Below are 24,292 nucleotides of genomic sequence, written 5' to 3' on the forward strand. Positions count from 1 at the left end.
AGGCGTCCAGGGAGCAGCTTAGGGGGAACGGCCCAGTCACCGCTAGTCCACAGCGTTTACAGGTGGGTTCTCAAAGTACAGCACATTTTTTAAAGCCTATGATATCTCATTTATACTGTCTGAAGACATGGTTATCAATCAAGAATTCCTATTAATACAGAATTTCTGTCGGTTACAATGAGTCTCTCTCCTGACAGTGGGCAAGGTGCGAACTCCCTCGGCCTTGGAGAGGATTTAAAGCGGTATTTGAATAAACAAAGATATTTCTCCCTACGAGTACTACCCCTCCCCACACCGCTCCCCGGCATTATGTGACAGTCCCGTGTGCAGGCTTCACTTCGGAGCTGCCAGTCACACACTCTCCATGTGTGGGGACATGAAGCTCTCGGCCCACCCTCCGTGGACTCCAGCAGAGGGGCTCGTGACACCACAGCCAGCCTACTCTCCAGGCCTCCACGGGGGTGATGGCAGGCACTCACCGTGCGGGATTTCCATGCTGGCTATTCTGGATGGTGGGGACGAGCCCACGGAATTCCTTGCCACCACGCTGATGATGTAGCCGTGTCCATCAAGCTGCATTTCTGCTCTGTGCTGCGGGTCCGGGATCTCCGAGAGGGACTGCGTCCCCTCCTCTGATGAGCAGGACACATTATAGGAAAGTATTTTTCCATTAGCTTCACTAATGGGCAAAGGCTATCAAAGACAAACGAATAAATTCTCTCGTTAAGAAGTCGCAGAGAGAGACGATGACTCAGCAAAGCCATCACGCCTAACTGGATGAGCCAGTCACAGAGCCGAGGTCCCGCAGCAGCAAAGAAGTCATTAGCAGTGGGGAACACAGATGAGAGATCCACGGAGAGGGAGGGAGGTGACACTGAAGACACACTTTGCTGTACGAGGAACAGAAACTCAAACATTAAGCCAAAACAGTGCTCACTTCCTAAGTGTCAGCAGCAATGTTTTTTAAGACTGATTTATTTATTTGAAAGTCAGGAGTCATGGAGGGAGAGAGAGCTTCCATCTCATGGTTCACTCCCCTGATGGTTGCCAAGGCCAGGACTGTATCAGGCTGAAGCCAGGAACCAAGTTTCCTCTGGGTCTCCCACGTACCCGGGTAGTAAAGGCCCAAACACTCGGGCCATCTTCCACTGCTTTCCCAGGCCAGCAGCAGGGAGCTGGATTGGAAGTGGAGCACACGGGACATGAGCTGACACCCATATGGGATGCAGATGTCACCGGAGTGGCTTAACCTGCAGCGCCAGCCCCAGATTTTTTATTTAAACATACTATACAATTTTCAATTTTTTCCCACTTTTCTGTAATATACACTGCCCATGATAATGTAATTTTATACCAAAGTGGCTTTATGTTTCATGGACACTTTTACCAGTACACTTAAAAAGTCTATAAATCAATGAAATCTAAGTTCTCAATTTTTCATAATACTAAACAAATTTTGGTGGACCTTTCTGTGCCCCATTTTTCTCCTTTTTCATAGTAACTGGGATTAATTCTCTAATATGGATTTCCCAAAGTGAACTCACTGGATAAAAGGAAATGAACATTCAGACATATTTTTACAGCTAAAATGCTTTGCAGGACAATTACCCCAACTTGTACGACAGTGTAGGGGACCCACTGATTTATTCAAAGAAGAAAAATGTAGGCAATGCTTAGGATTCTACCTTGCAGTGGGTTTCTGGCTGAGTTACTCACTGCCGTGAAGGTGAAGGAATTCCTGAAATCCCCAGGTCATTTATAGACCTCATAAAACCAAACTGAAGAATGCTCAGATCCGAGACAGATGATCACCACTAAAATGCCTAATTGGCAGCAGCAGGAGGACTATGGAAGTTCTGGGAGCAAGGCTAACTTCTCAGCAACACTGCTCCGCAGCCCGGGCTCGTCTGGGCAACCCTCACTCCTGTAATCCCAATCCCCACGTAAGGCCAACAGTTCAGCAGAGCAGTTACTTCGATGTTCGAGCGAGAGAGGTACTTACCTTCCAATAGATTATTAAATTCCTCCCGTCAGAACTCCACTCTCTCCAAGTGTCTGGTCCCTTTGAAGGAACTAGGAAGGAGATTGGAAAGTGAGTGTCTGGAGATGGAGGCGACACGCGTGCCCACGGAGCGGATGAGTGCTACACAGACGCCAACTGGCATCATCCCCAACTGAGATGGCGCTGTTGGCTTCTCTCGCAGGTATTTAGGTTCAGTAAAATGTGAAGCAGCTCAGGGGCTCCCACTTAGAAAATGAAGCTGAACTTCCCTCGAATGGCTTACAGCACCCTCCCGGCTCCCCGCCTGGTCCCCCACTGCCTGGCTCCTGCTGAGAGCCTAGACGGCGGGCCCTCTGAGACAGGCTCCTCCAGACCCCATGCAGATCCCTGACTGCAGCCTCCAGAGAGCCCCAGCCAGGGCCAGCCAGCTGACCTGGACAGGCTCTGAGGTCACGGACGTCTGCTCTTATAAGCCACTGCATTTTAGGATAATTTGTCACGTGACTATAGAAAACTGGTAGTACATTCCCTCTTTGGACTCGTGCAGAAGTTCCATTTCTGATACTACAAATAATTCGTATGTATACCACACAGTGCCTCATCTCTATTCTTCGTGCAGAAAAACAAAAATCTGGACTAACATTTATCATTTTTCTGTTTTACTGTTTGTTAATTGTGGGAAGAGAAGCTTTATACTTCCTACATTATGTAGTACAAGTAGGGCTTTTGCTCCAATGATTCCTGAAAATTATACTATTCTGTTTTTGGAATTGTCATACTCAGGACACCAGTTGTCTGAGTTCATACCACAGGTTTTTGTTTTGCCAGGCTGAGTTAGACAGTGAGAGAGAGAGAGAGAGAGTTATAGACAGTGAGAGAGAGACAGAGAGAGAGGTCTTCCTTCCGTTGGTTCACTCCCCTAATGGCCGCCACAGCCAGCGCTGTGGGAATCTGAAGCCAGGAGCCGGGTGCTTCCTCCTGGTCTCCCATGCGGGTGCAGGGCCCAAGCACTCTGGCCATCCTCCACTGCACTCCCAGGCCACAGTAGAGAGCTAGACTGGAAGAGGATCAACTGGGACAGAATCCGGCACCCCGACCGGGACTAGAACCTGGTTTGCCAGCGCCACAGGCAGAGGATTAGCCAAGTGAGCCACGGTGCCGGCCCATACCACAGTTTTGTATACTACACTCAAGACTTCCAATGCATCATTTCTCAGATCTAGACTGCAAATAAAAATTGTAACAAGTTTTTTCCATTAATGATTTTCTCAAGAGAAAGGCAATCTAAGTTAGAGGCATTATTAAAATCCCAGGAAAGGGCTGGCGCTGCGACTCACTAGGCTAATCCTCCGCCTTGTGGCGCCGGCACACCGGGTTCTAGTCCCGGTCGGGGTGCTGGATTCTGTCCCTGTTGCCCCTCTTCCAGGCCAGCTCTCTGCTGTGGCCAGGGAGTGCGGTGGAGGATGGCCCAAGTGCTTGGGCCCTGCACCCCATGGGAGACCAGGATAAGTACCTTGCTCCTGCCATCGGATCAGCGCGGTACGCTGGCCCTGGCAGCCATTGGAGGGTGAACCAACGGCAAAGGAAGACCTTTCTCTCTGTCTCTCTGTCTACTCTGCCTGTCAAAAAAAAAAAAAAAAAAAAAAAAAAAAAAAAAAAAAAAATCCCAGGAAAGAAAGAGTGGGAGAAAATCACCCTATAATCTTACCCTGGTTTCAAGTCTGATTTCCTATGCATATGCACCTTTGTACTACAGTCACGATCACATCACAGATAGGTTCTGAAGTCCTCTCCCAGAGTTTGTGTCAAACATTTTTTCCTACTATCACAAAGCTTTAAAAACTCTAATTTAAAATGTCTGATGTTTTATTAGCAGGTATTGCAAAATTTGAGCATCGTCATAACATTTTATTTAAAGAAAAGTTGCAAAACTTCAGATACAAAGTATAATTGGCCATGAGTCCTCTCGTAACTTACTGGCTTCGGTGGTTAAATGCTGCTTCTCACTGCTCCATTTGCTCCATTTCCAGAAGGTTTCAGTAGAACAACGAATCCAAAAAGTGTATATGGTGTATGGATTTAACTTGTCCACAAGAACGAGGTAACTTGAACTTTCTACTCCTTTGATGGTGACATTCCGCTATTAGAAAACAAACATGTATACCCACTGTGTACATGCCATGTGTATATGAATAGTTACACATGTACCAGCACACATTTTCTTGATAAGAAAGTCTCCTACATTTGTAACGTACATCAACTGGATGTCCTTTTGAGTTTGCAAATATAACACCAAAGCCAGTTTATCCACTGTAGTATTTGAACTCTTATATAACTGCCCAATCAAGCAGTGAAATCCAATTTGGAAATAGCAATAAAAAAAACTGGCATGCCTTTTTAATCCCAATTTAGAATCTAATTAATGATGGTCAATGACATAACTGTGATAATCAATCAACTTTCAACAGTGATGCAATAAACCTTTAATACAGTTTAGCCACCTGAAAAGACCCCAAGGATTAATCAGAATCTTCTCAGAGGAAGGCACTCATTTCTAGGTCTCTGTTAATGTGCACTCAGAACTTGTAGCAATGGTGCGAAATATGTAGTAACGGTCAACAGTTACTTAAGCTAAGCAAATAAAATTAAAATGAAGCAATCCTAAACAAAATGGCAGATCTGTATGTCTCAGGGAAGTCTCTGAGCTCCTAACCACTTATTTCAAGCAGCTTTTCAGGTTACGTTTTACAGTTCTGACTTTTACTGACTTGCTAGAAATCAGTAAATTTCCAAATGAATATTTAAGAACAATGTAATTTACTTTTGACTTACCACAAATTACAAGATGGTCTGGTATAAGTCAACCTAAATATTTAAAAAGCATTAAAAAGTCATGTTTTGACTTCTAATTACCAATTATAACTGCTCCTACTGCTGCACTTTGTAGTTTTAAAGATCACTTCTACTTTCTGGTGCCAATGAGTGCATTAACTGATGCTGAAGGTTATAGCAAAACCTGCTTTTTCATTCACAAATTTATCGAACAGCAGCTACATGCCAGGTGCTATACCAGACCTGAGAAACCTTGTGCACAAAGTCACACTTACCCTTTATAATCTTCAGACAAAATGGTGCGATCACACTGATACCTAATCTCCCTCTCTCGGTTCTTAGTACATCTCAATAATAAACGGAGAGCCTGTACTTAACAACTGATGTTTTTTGAAAATCAAGTGTCTTATCTAAGATAAGCACAAAGGAAATTTACCAAGAACCACACTCACCAATTCTTGTACTGAATTCGGTTTATTAATTCTGATTTGACATAACAGACTAATCTTTGCAAAGTTGCCTGGCAAACGCCACGAAAGTGTAACAGCTGTGGAGTTAACATCCTTCACTTTGAACGAAGTAGGAGTATGGGGATAAACTGCAAAAGAAAAAAAATTAAAGATAAATCACTTTAAATAGTTATTTGAAGGCAAAAAGCTGTCTTCTGCTATGAGAAACTAGAACGAAAGAAAACAAAAACCAGGAGAAAACAGGAGTGCTGACCACTAATACCCTACCCGATCTTTACAGACTCCACAAGCTGGCTGCTGGCCTCGTGCCGGCAGTTCCTGGGAACAAGTCATGCTCCAGCTGCTCATCAGGTGGTAGGGATACCAGAGGGCAGCAGGGCACAGTCTCTACCTTTAAGGAACTTCTGCTGTACTCAGGGAATGACAAACGGAAAAGAAAGAAAACGAACAAGGCCGCATATGCTAACTCCTAGATGCATGGGACTACGACAGGAATTTAAAAGCAAGCACAGTAGGGGGAGTCTGGACTGTGACACTGGAACTGAAGACCAGATTTCAAGGAAGAAAAACTGAAACTAGCAGCATGGATGTTCTAAAGCACTGCAGATCAGGATCCTGGCAAGAGCGAAGATGCAGCAAAGCAATGTGCACGATACGTTGGAAAGGCAGGTGCAGACCGGCCGGCACTGTGGCACAGAGGGTAATGCTGCCACCTGCAACACTAGCACTCCATAAGGCTGCCAGGTGGAGTCCCGCTGCTCAACTTCCAATCCAGCTCCCTGCTAATGGCCTGGGAAAAAGCAACAAAAGATGGTCCAGCTGCTTGGGCCCCTGGCACCCACACAGGAGACTCAGATAAAGCTCCTGGCTTCCGCCTGGCCCAGCCCTGCCATTGTGGTCATCTGGGGAGTGAGCCAGCAAATGGAATCTCTCTCTCTCTCCCTCTCTGTAGTTCCTTCAAATAAATAAGTAAATCTTAAAAAAAAAAAAAAAAAAAGGCGAGTGGGGAACCACCAATCTGCATGCAGGCCATACCAGGCCTGCAGAACCATTTGCTCTGACCCTGCCAAGACAACCACAGGAGGGGCTCAGAGTTCAGTGCATCTACAGCCAGCTCACTTCAAGGTGACCACTTTGTTTATCTCGCAAATGTGTTACAAATATCCAAATGGCCTTGGCAGGAAAAACAGTCCTCAGCCCTGTGGCCTCTGCCGCTGCTCTTCATGTTGCAGAGTTGGGTGTGGAGCCGATGCCCACTTCTATGCATCTGCATATGAATGTCACAAAGATCAGCCATGTTTCACTGTTTAGAGATACTAACACGCTGGTTGGTTAAAAAAATCAGAAATAATCGGTAATTAACAAACTGTTCATGCAGTAACTTGAATGGTTCTCAGGAACCTTATTCTTGAAAACACCAACTCCCAATTGTTACCTATTATCCCATTTCATTCATACAGCAGGCTCAAAATGACAAAGCAACAGAGATGAGGAGAAGGCTACTTGCAGCCAAAGGACAGGGATGCGTGTGTACGCGTGCACGTGTGTGTACACTTGCAAGGCCACAGACAGAAGGACAAGGTGAGGGAGCTCCTCTGTGGTGACAGGGCAGGTCTGCATCTGGACTGTGAAGATGGTCACTGAATCTATCTGTGCAATGCACGGCCTAGCACTACCCACTCACGCACGCACACGCGCGAGCACGCACACGTGAGAACCGAGCAAGGGCACAAGTCTTCAGCGGTCCAGCTAGCAACACAGCACCAGTGTGAACCTCCTGGCTTTCCCAGTTTTGACTTTAAATCAAGTTACATAAAATGTCACCATGGAAAACCAGGGTCAAGGTTCAGAAGGCTCTAAGTTGTCATTTTTGCACCTACTAGTAAGTCTCTAAGTACTTCAAAACACGTAAGACTGGGACAAAATTTTCAGAAGTCAACAACTGTTAGATAAAGCCACTTACATGTAAATGACTAATTCAAAGTTGCATTTAAGTTGAGTAAAATGTTAAAACTTGAAACTACACATTTTAAAGCATTTAAAATAAAATTCACAACATTAACTATAAAGAAAACAGCACTTCCTGAAAGCACTCTGCATTAATCTCAAGGCATTTTACCATTTATCAAGTTATTTTTAAGAAAATGGTTTATGTAGCGACTTACCTCTTTCAGTTATGTTAACTGAAAGTGTCGTTTCTGCCCACCCCAGAGGATTGTGGGCAATCAGTGTAAAGTTATATACTTCTTGACTTGGAAGCATTTGAAAGAATAACTGATAGCTTTCATTTGTAGAAGCCTCAACTCTTTTAAATCTAACATATTTTCCTGAAAAACTGAATTAAAAGAGAAACAATTTCAAAATGGCAAGAGATAAACATATAGCAGGGAAAAGTGAATGGGCATAGTTCTAATAACTAAAAGCTTGTATTTTTAATTACAGACATATTACATACTCAGAGAAAAAAACACATATGATACAGAAAACAGAAAGCCATCAGTTCTAAGTCAACCACCCAGAAAGTCTCTGTTCACATTTGAGGGGTTGCCTGGGCTTCTGGAAAGAGAAAGCACACAGTGTCCCATGTCCACACAGTGTCTGCAGTGGATGCAATTTTACCTAGCATGTGTGGGTATTTTATATCTGTCTCATAATAGAAATGAAACAGACTACTTCTCCATGTCTTTTGACAAAGTACTCCTTGTCACTTGACATATCCTCCTGGCTACCATACCTTTCCAATAAGGTGTAACTTGTATTGCGTGGGCCCACCAATGAGGTTGGTCTTCCTGGATTCCAACTACATATGATCTCCCTTAAGTCATGTGTCTCACAATTCAATTTTTGAGGAACATCAGGTGGATCTAATAGGAAACAGAAATAATGAGGTTAAGACTATATTTCCCTTCAAAACATAATGTGTTCTGAATGTTAATAACATTGGCACAGCTTCCTTAAAGCAAAAAATAATTTGCTGTGCATTTTACTTTTGAACAATGCAAGAACTGTCACTGTTTCTATAGTATGTTTTATCAGAGTTCATACCACATCAGAAATGAGGGATTAAAAAGTGATTTACAGCTCAGTTGGAAACTTCCAACAGCAATTTGACAGATGGACTATTCTTATTTAAAAGGTGTAGAAGATACACTGCTGTTCCAAGACTTTATGTAAAATCATTACAATTTCTTTAATTTAGTTAAAACGATATACTTCCTTGAGGTGGGAAATTAATTTACATGAAAGAACTCCAAACAATGCTGAATTAAGAAATATTGTATACTAACTACCCTTAACTCAAAAAAGCTGTTAACTAAGAATTTAAACATTAGCAGCTGGTGTTTCAAAATCTTATTACAAAACTCATATAAGTCACACAGATAGAGTTATGTAGAAACAAGCTTAGAACTCCTTTTAAAACATGAAGTGTTAGTGCCTCTGTAGATCATTATAAAGAGCAAAGAAATAAGGGAAATGCAGAATTAACCTCCTCTCTCCTAAGAAAAGAATTTAAGGTTTTCATGGAGGACTTAAAACAGGTTAATAGGAACGCTCTCTTTAAAATTATATACTTACATCCTGCAAAAATAACTGTTCCAAATATATTATCTTCTGTTGTGAAAACCACATTTGTCCCGCTGTTTGCAGACGCAGAAATATTCTGGATCTTGATAGCGACATTTTCCCCATCAAGATGGATCAGGGGACAAACTGTTTGGCCAATCTGTGCTGATAACACTTTTTCTTTACTTACACAACAAAATGTTATATCTGAGCCTACAAGTACCACTCTGTCTTGAGGGAAAACCTTAGTAGGAGAATCAGCAATCTCTGGAAAGAACAAAAGGAATTATAAATATTTTAGAGTCTTTAATGTAAAGCTGTCTCCATAGGCTTTCTTATGGAAAAAAAAAAAAAACAACCTCTTTTAAAAGAGCCCAGTATGTGACACACACTGTTACACGTGTCCTAACCATGGCTGCCCAGAGGTAAGTATGTCCCCAGGTTCCCAAGGGGTAACTTACACATAAAAACAGAAGTGTGTGTCGTTCTACCTTCTTCTGAAGGGGTGATGGTGAGGGAGAAGTGGATCATGGGTCAACATCCCAGGTCATAGGTTAAAGCCTACCAAGTCTCAAGGTTCAAATTCATGTATTTATATTCACATGTGAAAAACTCATGAGCTTATTTAGATAGGTGAAAAGTCCACACCATAAAAAATCACCCATTAAATAATTCAATTCCTTCTAATTATTTTATGTATTAGGGCAGATTTCTTCCTTTCCATTGGTGTAAATATATGGTCAAGTACTCCACATCCTAAAAAAGCCACACCTTCCTCACCCCCTGTAAACAGCCCATCTTTTTCATCACTTCTGTTCTCCTATCTACCCACTTGCTCTGTCCTGCAATTTGGCTTTTTCCTACACTCCACTGAGACAGCTCAAGGCAATGGCCACTTCTCGGCAATCTTCCCCTAAATTTCCTCCTCTTCTGGGTAGCTTCCTGGGCTACTTTTAAGCCTCTGGCTATGCATCTCTCTCCCTTGCACTCTATCCTTAAACACACACACTTCTAAGGGCTATGCCTTGGGTCCCCATTCCTTTCTCCATATGTTACAACCTTTAAGATTACAAATGCCATGTCATACATGTACACATGGAAGACCCACAAATCTACACCCACAGCAACAGTTCCTCACCTGGACGCTGTCTTCCACGGTCACCTGCCTCTGAGCCTCGCTGCCTGGAGGTGTCCTTACATGCCTCAAGCTCATCACAATAAACACATTCTTCTTTCTGCCTAAGTTGTTCATGCACTTTCAGACTTGGTGAATGCTGCCACCAGCCTCCCAAACTCCTTGGCTCTACTCCTGCTTCAGCAAGCACAGCCAGCTGGTAACTCCAGCTCTCTGCGCTGTCTGCACATCTCGTCTCGGTTTCGGTTTCTAAACCCAAGTGTCCTAGTTTATAAACGTCTGCATTAGCTTTCGTCCAATGGCAGTGCATTCTTCTGGTTTATCCACCTGTTTCCGGTCTCTCCTTCCTCCGATCTGCTTCTTGGCACTGTCCCTACAGCGGTCTGCCTACGACGGTGTCCAGCCTCTTCAGGACTTCAATGGCTTCCCTGGCCTTCCCTCCCCCGCCCCCCTGCACTGCCAACACTCTTCCTGCATATGCACTTTATTTACGTTTTCTTGTGTAATTGCAAATCAGCCAGAAACTGGTTGTTTTATTTATATTTTTTGAAAGGCAACAGAGCAAGGCAGGCAGACGGAGAGATCTTCTATCTACTGGTTCATCCCCTGAATGCCCACCAATGCCATGGCCAGGAACTCAACCTGGGCCTCCAACATGGGTGGCAGGAATCCAATTACTTCAACCATCACCACTGCCTCCCGAGATCTGCAGCAGGGGCAGAGCCAGAACTCCACCCCAGGCAGGCATGCAACGTCAGATGTGGGCTTTCAGATTGGCTAAGCTGCTAGGCCCAATGCTAACCCTTGTAATCATTAAAAAAAAAAAAAAAAAAAAAAAAAAAAAAAAAAACACAGTGATTTTCCCACCTGGGTATTTACCCAGTTGCTCAGAAAGTTCTTCAAACGCTCAGATTCTTGAAGCCTATCTCACCTTCTGAAACCAAAACCTCCTGCAGAGTGGGCTTGGGAGTGTCCCAAGTGACCTTCAGGTAGCCAACTACATTTCAGAACGCAGATTAAACCAAACCATATTCTTAAGCAAGACGAACCCAATCTGGTACAAGCTTACCAGAGATGTTCTTGAGTGAGCTCCAGTCACTCCACTCTTTGTGACCAGAGAAATGAGGATCATCAATGTAGCTTCTGAGCCTCACGTAGTGAGAGACACACTCCAAGGGCATGTCTGAGGTCCAGTTCCAGTGATGAAATGTGTCTCTACCACTAAGCGTTGTGCTATGGGTTGCCTAGGAATGAACACAAACACAAAACCATAGATCCAAATACTGGTATGTTCTGCCTTCCTTTACACTAAGACACAGTAGACGATCCAGTCCCCAGCAGAGTAAGCTATGGGTCTGCCTTTCTGTGAAACCACGCTTACCCTGGCAGAAGAACGGAGATTTACACTCTGGGGAACTGGGGCCGAATCCCCGTGGACTGAAGGCTCTCAGAGGGAACAGAGATGGGGGACCTCCCCTCCAAACACAGGGGCCTGCTGGCCTAGATAATCTGAAGGTGGAAGCATTCCTGCCCCGCCCGTCAGCCTCAGCATCCAGGGTGCCAGGCCCGTACTCACCAGGCAAACCTGTCTGGGGCTGGCCCACAGCACAAGATACAGTACCTACAGCAGAATTAGCAGTTCCCCAACTAGACAGCCCATCCTAACCACCCAGGAAGGAAGCCCCGAGGCAGCATGTCCCATCCAGCTAAACCACAGTTCCAATCAGTTCTTTGTTTTTCAAGAACCCCTCAGTTAAACTAAAAGTAACCAGAGTTCAGAAAAATTTTAATATTAAAGTAAAAAGTCAAAACATGGAGGGGGGCACCTTACACAGGATCTACAGAAAGAAAAAATTACATTATTGATATCTTTAGATATAAGAAAATATATTACATTCATAAATAAAGAACAGGGTACATTAAAAAGAGAGAGAGAACAGAGATCCTTAAAAAAAAAAAAGGTATCTATTGAAAATACACACTAAACTGATAGAAACTCAACAGCTGAACCAGAAGACAAAGTTTAGGGGAAAATTCTCAGAGAATGGCACAAAAAAGTAGACAGAAAACAGGAGAGCCGGTGTAAGGCGCACTCTGGAAGAACCGAGGTCCTAGGAAAACGAGACAGTGGAGGGAAAGCAAATAAATGAAACAAGAGAAGTTCCTGAGCTGACAGCAATGTTCGTAGACTACATACAGAGGGTCCAACAGGTGAACCCAGATACATGGGAAGAAACACAGGGACAATGTCACCAACATCTCCAGCAGGATGTCCACCCTGTCTTCTACGCCTACACTAGTCATCATGCCTGAGTGCAGACCCCAGTTCTCTCCAGAAACGCTGCGTCTCCGCATGTTCACCTGAGCACTTCGTGCTCCCACCAGCAACGCACGACAAGTCCAACAGTTCTGCGTTTTCTCAGTATTAGTTCATGGACAGGCTTTTACATTTTTAATGATTAAACTTAAAAAATTACACCTGCAAGCTCGATACCATGGCTAGTAGAAACTCTAGTAGCAAATAACAAGTTCAGTTTGAGTATCTGTGATCCAAAAATCCCGAATACTCAGAAATCCGAAATGTATTGTGCACCAACATGACGCTCCAGAAATCACAGAGTTCAGAGCACCATGTGCCTTCTGACGAGGGAGGCTCCACCAGAAGAGGCTACACAAACGTTCTCAAACCTGAGAAACTCCAAAGCTCAGATACTTCTAGGCTCAAGCTCTTCTGGGTAAGGGATATTCAACCTACAGAACACATGGAGGTACTTTTAAAAGTTCACGGAGGGGCTGGCACCATGGTGCACTGCGGCACCGGCATCCCATATGGGCACTGGTTCGAGTCCCGGCTGCTCCTCTTCCAATCCATCTCTCTGCTGTGGCCTGGGATAGCAGAAGATGTCCCAAGTCCTTGGGCCCCTGCACCCGCATGGGAGACCCGGAAGAAGCTCCTGGCTCCTGGCTTCGGATCGGCATAGCTCCGGCCATTGCAGCCATTTGGGAAGTGAACCAATGGAAGGAAGACCTTTCTCTGTCTCTCCCTCTCACTGTCTGTAACTCTACCTCTCAAAAAAAAAAAAAAAAAAAAAAAAAACTTAAAAAAAAAAGTTCATGGAAAATGGCGCAACAAAAATTCTGAAATCCACGCAGCATTTTCTCATAATGGCCATTTTCCATAAACTTTTTTGAAGATCCTCCATATTCTCACCACAATGAGGAAATACGAGGAAGAAAGGAGACTGAGAAAAAAGAGGCTCCATCACAAGAAAAAACGTGTAAGGCTGACCACAGCTTCCCAAAGCCTGTGCTCAAAGACACCGGGTTGTCCTGAACAAGTTATGGATCTATCTAGGTATTAATTCCCCAAGCCTCGGGCTGCCTGGTAGGGGCTGAGCCTGCTGGAGCCCTGGGAGACCCCCGCCCACAGGCAGTCTCTGCTGTTAACCACACTCGGGGCTACACACGTAAGCCAGGGTTGTGAGCCCTCAGTGAAAAAGGCTGGGAAACCAGGCAGAAGGCCCTCAGAGACTTAAAAGGATAAACTGACAAAATATCTAGTGTATTTGAAAATCATGGAGAGTCTCATAACATGGAGAGAATTTAGGACTGAATTAATAAAGCAGAGGAATGGGCTAGAAAAACAGGAAACGTACAATATTACATTAAAAAGTGGGGGAAGTAGTGGCCAGTGTTTATATTCAATAGTGAGAAGTAAAGCAGCAAAATTCTAAATGACTTGAAGGTTTAGGACAGTCATGGCACAGCCACATCAGCGCGAGCTGCTGGCTGGCGGACAGATTCACCATCAGATTCAGAGAAGAGCACTTCACACTGAAGCAGTGAGGATGGGCTCTCAGCTGAGCTGTAGGATTTGCCCTGGCCCTTGCAGTGTGTGTTCAACTGGGGCAGGTGAAAAGGCAAAGGAGGCATCCAGAGGGAAAAGTACCCGTTACAAAGTATCAAGGCGGGGGTTAGGGGCACAGGCTCCAGTCCTGCCCCAGCACTGAACCTTCACCTGCACACGGGTAAGAACTACAGATCCCCCTCGCAGAACCGTGTGAGAATGAGAATTAACACTTGCAGAGCTTCTAGAACAATGTCAGGCAAGGCAGACAAGCACCAGGTACAGGCTAACTATGATTATGCTCCCTATATACATATAGGTTGTTAAAGAGGGAAAATAACAATAGCTATGAATAGAAAATAATCCTATGTATTATCATTACTATCTTATCTGAGTATATAATTAGGAAAATAAATTGTAAAATCATGAGATGGTCTTCCAATTCTTCAGTCTACAACTACACCCACTATAAATCTATTAGGGAGGACAAATAAAAAGCTAAAAGGGGAAATAAATCACTATGGATCAGCTGTCAAGCTTTCATTAGTGTTCTTCCTCACCCCTTAGATTTAAGAGCACACTGAATGTAGCTCATAAGGAAACCAACCACAAACAGGCTTTTTAAAACAGAGAGGAAAAAAGCATATACTCAACATAAGAACATCATTTCACGTTCTGATAAATTTAAGCTTGCAGATTCATATTTAAACTCTCAAAAATCCTTTGGTAAAATATGTTTTATCATATTAGACAAAGGACATAGATCCAATTAAATGTACTTTCATTTCATTTATGTAAAAAGCACAAGGCGGGTTCAAGTCCTGGCTTCCTGCTCATGCAGGTTCCAGTACTCAGGTCCCTGCCACGGTCATGGGAGACGGGGACTGAGCTCGGGCCACCCCCGGCCCTGGGTGTCCTGGTCACGAGAGGAGGAACCCAGAGCATGGGAGTTCTCTGTCTCTCAAGTAAGTAATGGTGTTCAGAGGCCAGGAGACAACACTGTGGTGCTGAAGTGGTGGAGTCACACTTCCCTTAATTTCTTTCTTTCTATTTATTTATTTATTTGAAAGTCAGAGTTACAGAGAGAGGAGGAGAGGCAGAGAGAAAGAGAGAGATTGATTGATTGATTGATTGATCAATCTTCCATCCACTGGTTCACTTCCTAGTTGGCCTCAACAGCCAGAGCTCTGCCAACCTGAAGCCAGGAGCTTCTTCCAGGTCTCCCACCTGGGTGCAGGGGCCCAAGCACTTGGGCCATCCTCTACTGCTTTCCCAGGCCATAGCAGAGAGCTGGATCGAAGTGGAGCAGCCAGGACTCGAACCAGTGCCCATATGGGATGCTAGCACTGCAGGCCGCAGCTTTACCTGCTACGCCACAGCGCCAGCCCCTTCCCTTAATTTCTAAACCTCTGCTAATGGTTAGGCATTATTTTAATACGTAATTCACAAGTAATTTTTGAAGCAGAACATGAAGATTTTAATGAACTCTGAAAGATACCTGATTACTTTTCGAATAATTCAAAAGTTCACTGATACAACCTTTAAAAGTTTCAAAAAATTGTTTTTTTTAATGTCACAGGAAAAAAAAAAAAAAGCTGGTTTCTGTTTCACAACTTACTAATTTTACGAGTTCCATACTCTTTTTGCGTAGAACTTTTATTTCCCAGATGACATTTGAGTGGTGGGGAATAGCAGAGCCCTTGTCGTTCCACTTTATCGACAGCGTGGAGGTTGAGAAATCAGCAGACAAATTTAAGATCTCTGGAGTCTCTGGAATTAAGGCTTTTAAAAAAGAAAATGAAAGAGAAAATTCAGTTAAATTGGTCATTTTTCAGATTTATTAACTAAACTATGTCTTCTGGATAAAAAACAAATCATCTCGAATTAAAAGCAAATTCTCAAAACAAGCAGAAAGCGAACATCTGTGTCGGGCAGCTCCCAGGGATTGATCAGGCAGACCTGAGAAGAGGATTCTGCACGAAGACATTTCCCACGACCAAGCCCCGAGGTCCTCGCTGCGCCACTGCTGTCAGGTCTGGAGCCCTTGGGCCGCACCAGAGAGAAACACAGGGCTCCTTCTGTGTAGCTGTAGGTCAGGCCTCAGAGGACGACGGACTGGGGCAAGGTGCGAAGGCCAAGCTTTCTATTTTCTCTGCAGCCTTCTCAGGTATCTCCCAGCATCAGAGCCCCCACCCGACAGGGAGACGCAGCCGCGGGAGGAACGCCCTGGGCTGGTTCTGGTTCTGGGTCTCACTCAGTGGCAGCAGCACTGTCACAGTCACTAGGACACTGTTGCGGTGGCAGGGTGTAAGCACTACTGTGCGAAGGTTCACTGAGCAGCAGGCAGCAACGCAGCATGCAGGGGACCGAGACTCCGAGAAGGAGATCAGCAGGAGAGCCCTGCAGAAATCCTGGCTACAGCAATAAAGGTAGGGGTTAGGATGCCACGCGTGGAAAAGAAAGGACAAAACTCTTCCGGACAGTTCAAGGAACGGTCCTATCAAAGCAACGAAGGACTGGCTCTAAGAACAAAGGGATCAGACGCTATTTTCTCAAGGTTCCACTAGAAAGCAATGAGAAAGGCAAAAGGAACAGGAACCACTGTGCAGAGCCACAGGGACTGGCTGCGCCTGACGGAACGTCGGGGCTCTGTACACAGCAGGGGGACGTGGGACAGCAGGGCCACAGCAGGGCCACAGACCACCATCAGGAGGGACTCGCGGAGCGCAGCTCAAGAAAGGACCAGGAAGGCAGACAGAGCACGGCCAGCGCTCATCCCCGGGGCCGCCCACAGAAAATTACACCTCCGGGGACCACTGGCCAGAGTGCAGAGAGGGAAGGGAAGCAGCAGCAGCAGAAACCAGGGAAAATCTGCGGTCACTGAGATGAAAGCAAGGAGCCGTCATCCGGGCTCCGCGAAGAGGAAGACAGAGCAAAGAGGGCCGTGGGCTGCGGGGCTGCAGGATAAACAGCGGGAACCAAGCGTGCTCATGGACCTGGGCGGCTCACAGGGAGGGATGGCTACACGAGAAAACGCAGCACAAACACCAAGTTGTCCTTGAGAATCTGCAGGCCTCCCTACCTGCAGCGATGGGCAGATGGCTGATAATTTAGGATCAGTGGAAAACAAGCAAGGTTCCTTTCTGCAAAATGAAGGCTTTCAAGGACAAGGGGCAGAGGGGCGTGCAGACACTAGTACGTCTCAAATGACGTGAAGGTGAAGGTGCGATAGAAGTCCCATTTCGTCATCTTTTTTAAAAGATTTATGTATTTTTTGAAAGGCAGAGTTAGAGAGGCAGAGGCAGAGAGTTCTTCCATCTGCTGGTTCACTCCCCAAACGGCTGCAACGGCCGGAGAAACCAGGAGACAGGAGCTTTTTCTCCAGAGTCAAGAGTCCAAGCATCTGAGCCATCTTTCAAGACTGCTTTCCCAGGCCACACTAGAGAGCTGGATCAGAAGTGGAGCAGCCGGGACTCGAACCAGTGCTCACATGGGATGCCAGTACTGCAGTTGCAGCTTTTCCCACTGTGCCACAGCACCAGACCCCAAAATTCCCATTTCTATGTGAGTTGTTCCCCAGGAAGCCTAAGGATCGCTTTTTTAAAAGTCACAGTAAGCACGAAGCTGCAGTGTCTTTGTGGTAGGGCAGGTGAGTGGGCTGGATCACAAACCATCATAATTAGTCTTAGGACTTAAAAATAAGCTCTTAAAATAGTTTTAATTAAATTTGCTGGACACAGTACTCCATATTGGGTTTTTAAAGAGTTATCCATTTGAGGAGAGGGGAAGGGGTGTCAGGGAGGGAGGGAGAGGAGAAGTCAATCTTCCACCTGCTGCTTTACTCCCCAAACGCCTGCGATAGCTGGGGCTGGGCCTGGCTCTCCACCCAAGTCTTCCACATGAGCGGGAGGAAGCTAAGCACTTGGGCGATCCTCTACAGCTTCACAGTCACTTTTTGATTAGTAGGAAGCTGAATCAGAGCGGAGTGCTATCCCAGGCACTCTGATTGAGAGGCAGGCGTCCCAAGGAGCAGCCCAACCTTCTCCGTACACTGGCTCTCCAGGAAATGTTTAGGGCTCACAGGACCTAGAGCATGTGGCCTTCACGTCTGAACCACACGACACTCAGATAGCTGTGTACGACAGCAGAGGACACTCTACAGGAGTCCTAAGTAGGAAGCTCATGGAGAAAGGAAAAAATGCAGACAAATGAGAAGTGAGAAGTTGACTCAGGGCCAAGAGAATAAAAGGTCAGAGTGCCAGAGTGACCAGAGAGGAGCAAAGGGCTTCCAAGAATGTGCTGCTTCTCCCCAACAACTGAAGACGTCACGATGCGCAACTTAGAAACCACCAAATGCCGGGGGATCTGACAGAGGTGATCCTCATCTGTGACAAGGCTGCCCGCCCTCCTGGAAGGCCCATGCGATTCACAGGTTATCTAAACAGCAGTGGGCTACCCTTCAAAATACAAGTCACGTCCAACATTTCAAGCTACAGATATTAACGGCCATAATTACAACTGATTAAAAAATACACAGTTGGCTTCCTTTTCTACATAGCTCCTGAACTGTTGTCTGCGTTTGTTTTAAACTGAAACAGGCATCTGAGGATGATGTTAACTTGCTTTCTAGAAATGCAGAGCTCTCTCTGCAGATAGGAAAAGGATTCAATTAGACTCTTGCCTGTTTATTTTTCTGAGCTGGTAAGGCTTCACCCATAATTTACATGGTCTGTCTTCCTTAGAACATCAGGAGACAGGAGGCTTCCAGTTTTTTTTGTTTTTCTTTTTTTTAAATAGGATCCATGTTATTTATTCTGCTTCACAGTGATCCAAATTTTCAGGTTAGTTTAAGAAACTTGGATATTAGAAGGCACCACCTGTGGTGCCGGCATCTCTTATGGGTGCCAGTTCAAATCTCAACTGCTCCACTTCCAATCCAGCTCTCTCCTGATGGCCTGGGAAAGCAGTGGAAGATGGACCAAGTGTTTGGGACCCTGTACCTGCCTTGGAGAGCCAGAAGAAGCTCCTGGCTCCTGGTTTGCATCAGCTCAGCTCCATTGTAGTCATCTGAGTAGTGAACCAGCAGATGGAAGACCTTTCTCTCTCTTTCCCTTTCTCTGTAACTATCTCTTAAGTAAATAAACAAATAAATCTTTTTAAAAAATTGGATATTAAAAGCCTTAGAAAGGTTTTTAATTAATTAATTTTTTTTGACAGAATTAGACAGTGAGAGAGAGAGACAGAGAGAAAGGTCTTCCTTTTCCGTTGGTTCACCCTCCAAATGGCCACTACAGCAGGCGTGCTGCACCGATCCGAAGCCAGGAGCCAGGTGCTTCCTCCTGGTCTCCCATGTGGGTGCAGGGCCCAAGCACTTGGGCCATCCTCCACTGCCCTCCCGGGACACAGCAGAGAACTGGACTGGAAGAGGAGCAACCAGGACAGAATTTGGCACCCCAACCGGGACTAGAACCCGGGGTGCCAGCGCCGCACATGGAGAATTAGCCTAGTGAGCTGCGGCGCCGGCCCAAGGTTTTTTTAATACTTTCCCCCTTGGTACATTTACATTGTGTATGCCTATAGAATCTTTGCTTGATATGTACACTTTTGAAGCCATCTTCCTATCTGATGAAAACAGTTTTTTCTACTTTCATTTAGTAGCAGGCTGTCAATGAGCCCAGGCTTTTTAATGCACAGCTATGGCACCACAGCATGCCAGTGTTTCCCTTGCATACTGTAGGTGCTCAAAGATCTGCTGATGCACTGCTATCTCTCAGTGTGTCCTACTGAATTCCTATGCTGACAATCTCCAAGGCCACGGTATGAAGGTCCTGAGTGCATCCTGCAGATGAGGCCTGACTGTGCCTCTGTCTGCAGGGAGCACACACACACAGGCCTCACCAGACACCGAGGCTTCCCAGCCCCACAACTGGGAGAAATCAACGTCTGCTGTTCTCACATCATCTGATCTGAGGGATTCTGTCACAGCAGCCTAAACAGACTAAGACTTGCACCCACCTCTCCGTTTCTTATATTCCTCTCATCTCACTACTGTTACTCCAGTCATGATCAGGCCCATCATCACTGTTTGAAATGCTACCAATGAGTTACAAGCTATGTGAAGAAACAATGACCTATGAAATAGCAGTGACTCAGAGTCTGTCTTGATTTGCCTTTCTAATTCTTTTTATCTAGCACTGTAATTTTCAAATGGCTTCCCAGGCAAGAATTTTTGTTACCTACTAAAGTAATCAGACAACATAAACTGGCTCTCTTACAGACTCCAGGAAATTTTTTAAATTTGCAATAAAATTAAGTTAGATCCTCATACTTTATTACAAAATAATTCCAGATAGCTGAAAGATTTAAATCAAACATGAGAGCAAAATCAAAAACTCATAAATAAAAATGGAGAATTCTGCTATATAAAAATGCAAACTGGTGGTATGAAAAATATCACATTTTTAAAAATTATAAACTCAGAAAGGTCTCTCCAGCAATCATGACACAGCTACTAAGAACAACATAGAGAGAGCTCTTGTGGATGGATGAGGGAAACAAGAGGAACAGTTCATGAAGGTCGTGAAAAGACAGCTCAGAAAAGAAGACAGCTGACACAGGAGCTCTTCCAATAATCACAGGCACAAAAAAAACAGTAAGGACACAGTTTGGGGCCATCAGATTAGAATGGAAAAATAAGAGAGTGCTACCTAGTGAGGTGGGGAAGCAGATGTACTGATAAGGTGTTCACGCAATACAAAGAGCTGTGAAGTCCCTGGAGAATACTTGCACAATGGCTATCTAAAGTCTTAAAAAAGGGAGTGTTTTTAATCTAGCACTTCAATTCTAGGAATTCAGCTTAAGTAAAGCAGACAGATTCAGAAACATGTAAATGCATCAGATATTAAGGCATGAGTTGTCATATTTAAACACTGGAAATAAAAACATGTTAATCATAGATCTCTTTTAGTACTTATGGAACCTCCACTTGGCGGAATACGACCTAGCCATTAAAAATAATGTGTATTTACATAAATAGCAACTTGAAAATCTATTGCACGTCTTCTCTTTAGCAGGTTATGTTCATACTGTGCATACACAGAGAAAATCTATTTAAGGACTAACAATATTTCGCAGACACAAACCACTCCACACAGGCATCCTGTCCTCAAATTAGACAAATCACCAAACCAGCCGCATTTTCCTGCCCTGGCTTCAAAGCCAGTCGTCCTTCGAGATCTTACCATGACATCACTATGATGCCACCCCGTGACAGTCATTAGCAGCTGAAAACCTGCTTGCTCCGCTAGTCAAAGTCAGAGCTGCTCAGTTCTGTAAGGTCTTAACTGCAGAGCAAAATGTCTACCTTTGTCAACCTGGGTTTATTCTGTTCTCCCAATCTTCTTGTTGCCCCTGTTCTAGACGTCCCATCAACAAATTCCTAACACTTGCTTGCATCGCGCACAGTGCTGCACACGGCACTGAGTGCTGAAGACAAACGCCCGCCCCAGGGAACAGCAACCAGCCACCTCACAAGCCATGCCACATATCCCAAGAGAAGCACAGGCTGCCTAAGGGGACGCTCCTCTGGAAGTGGGTGGTCAGTGACCTTCCAGAGCTAGGAGTGCCTGAGAAATTCCGGGGGCCGGGGAGAGCACTAGGCGCACGCTGGGCGGACCTTGAATTCTGGTGTCTATTTCGATTGACCAGAAGCCAAGTCTGCTTCCTTCCTGACGTGGCGATGCTCGACTGCCCATAATAAGGTTACTAGGAAAATGAAAGGACTCATGTAACAAATGAAATTCACAGAACAGGAAGTTTCTGCCAAGCAGAAAGCAACGTGATACCACCAGCAGCACTGTTCTACTTCAACGTAAAGTTTCTTTCCTAATACTTACAAACGTTTCTTTCACTTAGTATGAATTTGCTTCTAGAACTTCCAAATTCATGGAGAGAAGTGATTGTTATGACGTGATCACCAGGTGGAAGAGCTGGAATCTTAATATTTGCTTTCTCTAAGTGATAACAAGAATGGGACCTGAAATAGAATAAACAGAGTTTCAGCTAGATGAAATTAATGCTCCAATTTTCATAAAAATTTGATGAACGCAAAATACAATGGAAAAGACATTAGGCTCCTTTGAATACAGAACCACGGCAGAAGACTGGCCAGAGGCTCGTGGTGCTTTTACCAGTGTGTAGACCGTGAGCAGGCACAGCCGGGACTCCGGACATTTGGAATGGCAGCCGTCGCAGAGTGCCCTCAGCACTCCCCCTGGAGCCGCCCCGCCCCTTCCTCACTGACCCTGGGAGCTCAGACCGCCGCCAGTTCCTCAGGCTAAGGTGGGGGGCCCAGGGGTGCTCATCAAACTGCCCACCTGTCACCCTTCCAAACACACCCTCAACAGCTGCTCCGGGGGCCCCACAGACAACAACGCCTCCCTCTCCTGTTCCACGGCCCTCTGCATTCCTGGAGAGCAGGTGTACAGTCCTGGTGTGATGACTCCTGTTCCCTTCTAGCTTCTCAGGAAAACCTGCAGCGGGGCAGAGGGCCTGCTGGTGCCTCCCGCACCTCCGCCCCAACCCAGCACCAGCACAGGCCTCTGTCCCTTCTGTGCTCAGGACACGGGCCTGAGCGGGGCTAGCTCACCTTCGCCTCAACCTCACGCAGCTCAGGCACCAGGGACCCCAAAGCAGCGGAATTCCCCAAATGGCTCGACTGCACATGTGCAAGTGCCGGTCCCCGGTGCCCATCCCCGTCCAGGCCGGAGTGTCTGCCTGCTCGTTTTCGGCTGAGAAAATGAAGTGTGCTGACTCCACAACTCCGTCCGCCTCTCCAGACCTGCCTGCTCCTTGGTCTTGGCTCCCTTGGCCCTTCCCAGGTAGCTTTCCCTGCCCGCACGGCAGCCCAGCGTCATTACTGCCTCCTGGGAACTGGCTTCTTCTGCAGGCGGCCCACCCACCCATGTTTCCAGGCCTCCTCCTTCTGACTCGCAAGACCTGTTTTCCTTGCCCCTCTAAAGCAAGGCAGGCGCAGAGTGACTGTCACCTCTGTGGGCCCAGGAAGGAAGCTCTGAAAGCCAGGGCAGCTGTGTCCTGTGTCCTTCCTCTGCCACCAGGCTGGGAAAGCCTGGGGCTCTAAGGGAGAGACCTAAGGCACAGACCCCAGCTGACCTCCCACGGACACAGAACACAGCCAGAGGCAGCCAAGATCTGAAGGCTGTTTCTGCAACACAAGCCAGCGCCCGGCCGATAAATTACCCCAGTGCTGAGACTGATGCTAAGTAAACACACACCGAGTGGGGAGAGACTCGACGGATTTAAATACACATTTATCTCCATTTATGTTAGGACCATTCATCAGCAAACTGGGACTGGGAAAGTCAGGCTGGAACTCCTCTGGCGTTGCTAGGCAACCCAGTGGCCTGCTGGGATTCGGGAAAAGCAACAGGAACTGTGCCTGCATGCAGGCGGCCCCAGGGCTCCACTCTAGGCTCAGGAGCTTCTAGGCACACAAACCCCCCCCCTCCCCAATCACCTGCGAGGAGGGCAAGATGGTGGCAGCAGAGCCACTTCTCCTTTCCCTAATAAAACGAACCCAGCCCCGGGCTTCCTGGGCACACTGCCTGCACCAGCTGGGAAGACACGTTGCCCAGCCCCTGGGTAGCCAGCTTTGGTCATCCGACTGGGTTCTGGCCAGTGAGGTGGAAGCCCTCTTAAAGAAAATCAACCTTCTGGTTCCGTCATGCTTCTGGGGTGTGGACATGGTGCTGCTCCCCCAGGACCCCTTGATCTGTGAGATCACCTGGTAAAGATGGCAGGGAGGTGACAAGCAGGAACTGGGCCTGTATGGCCACAATCGACCATGCCAGCAGCCCCGCACACCTGCCCCTTGCCTTCCTGTGTGCTGAACCACTGCTCCTGACCTCTCCTGGCTGACGCGGGCAGCACGAGCTGGGGCAGCAGTGTGTGCCCCCAGCGGATCAGCAAGCTGGCGGCGAGTGGTGCACTTGCTCTCCCTGCAGTGCAAGAACCAAAGCTCCGCATACATCTTTACTGAGGTCACTCAGAACTTCTAACAAACAGGGAGCTAGGAGTCAGAGTGTTGTTTTTTAAGATTCCAAAATAAAATCTTTACAACCTAACACTAGGGCACGGAGTAGCTCAGAGGACTTCTCGAAGGATTTCCGTTACCTGTCTTCAATGCAGACTTCGTACAAGGTCCCGTGGCCTTTCCATGAACAGTCCCACACTTGAAAGCTGGCAGTCACACACTTCAGCTCCCGGGGAGCCCCTGCAGGGGGAGAAACACGCTCGCAACACGGCACTCCTACTGACCGAGCCGCACTGCGAGAGCGCCGCAGCACAGACACCTGGGCTGCAGCGTCCATGTTCTCGGGCAAGAAAGGACTCTGCAGGATTAGGCATTTTGATCTGCAGCATGG

The 24,292-nt window shown here is 46.1% G+C and overlaps 1 protein-coding gene across 4 annotated transcripts in view; it reads right to left on the minus strand.

Moving 5' to 3' along the window:
* Positions 1–24,292, minus strand: part of LIFR (LIF receptor subunit alpha) — a 67,271-nt gene that overhangs the window by 17,722 nt on the left and 25,257 nt on the right. For all 4 annotated transcript variants that reach the window (XM_070056650.1, XM_017344690.3, XM_017344692.3 and 1 more), the window contains exons 3-13: positions 24,042–24,141; positions 21,746–21,885; positions 15,469–15,632; positions 11,073–11,247; positions 8,881–9,135; positions 8,039–8,168; positions 7,470–7,639; positions 5,287–5,432; positions 3,980–4,142; positions 2,003–2,073; positions 480–693 (exon numbers count right to left, since the gene is read on the minus strand). In XM_070056650.1, the coding sequence (XP_069912751.1) occupies positions 480–693; positions 2,003–2,073; positions 3,980–4,142; positions 5,287–5,432; positions 7,470–7,639; positions 8,039–8,168; positions 8,881–9,135; positions 11,073–11,247; positions 15,469–15,632; positions 21,746–21,885; positions 24,042–24,141 (1,728 nt within the window). The remainder of the gene's footprint in view (positions 1–479; positions 694–2,002; positions 2,074–3,979; positions 4,143–5,286; positions 5,433–7,469; positions 7,640–8,038; positions 8,169–8,880; positions 9,136–11,072; positions 11,248–15,468; positions 15,633–21,745; positions 21,886–24,041; positions 24,142–24,292) is intronic.

The sequence above is a fragment of the Oryctolagus cuniculus genome, chromosome 14 (genome assembly GCF_964237555.1).
Source record: "Oryctolagus cuniculus chromosome 14, mOryCun1.1, whole genome shotgun sequence".
Taxonomy (NCBI): domain Eukaryota; kingdom Metazoa; phylum Chordata; class Mammalia; order Lagomorpha; family Leporidae; genus Oryctolagus; species Oryctolagus cuniculus.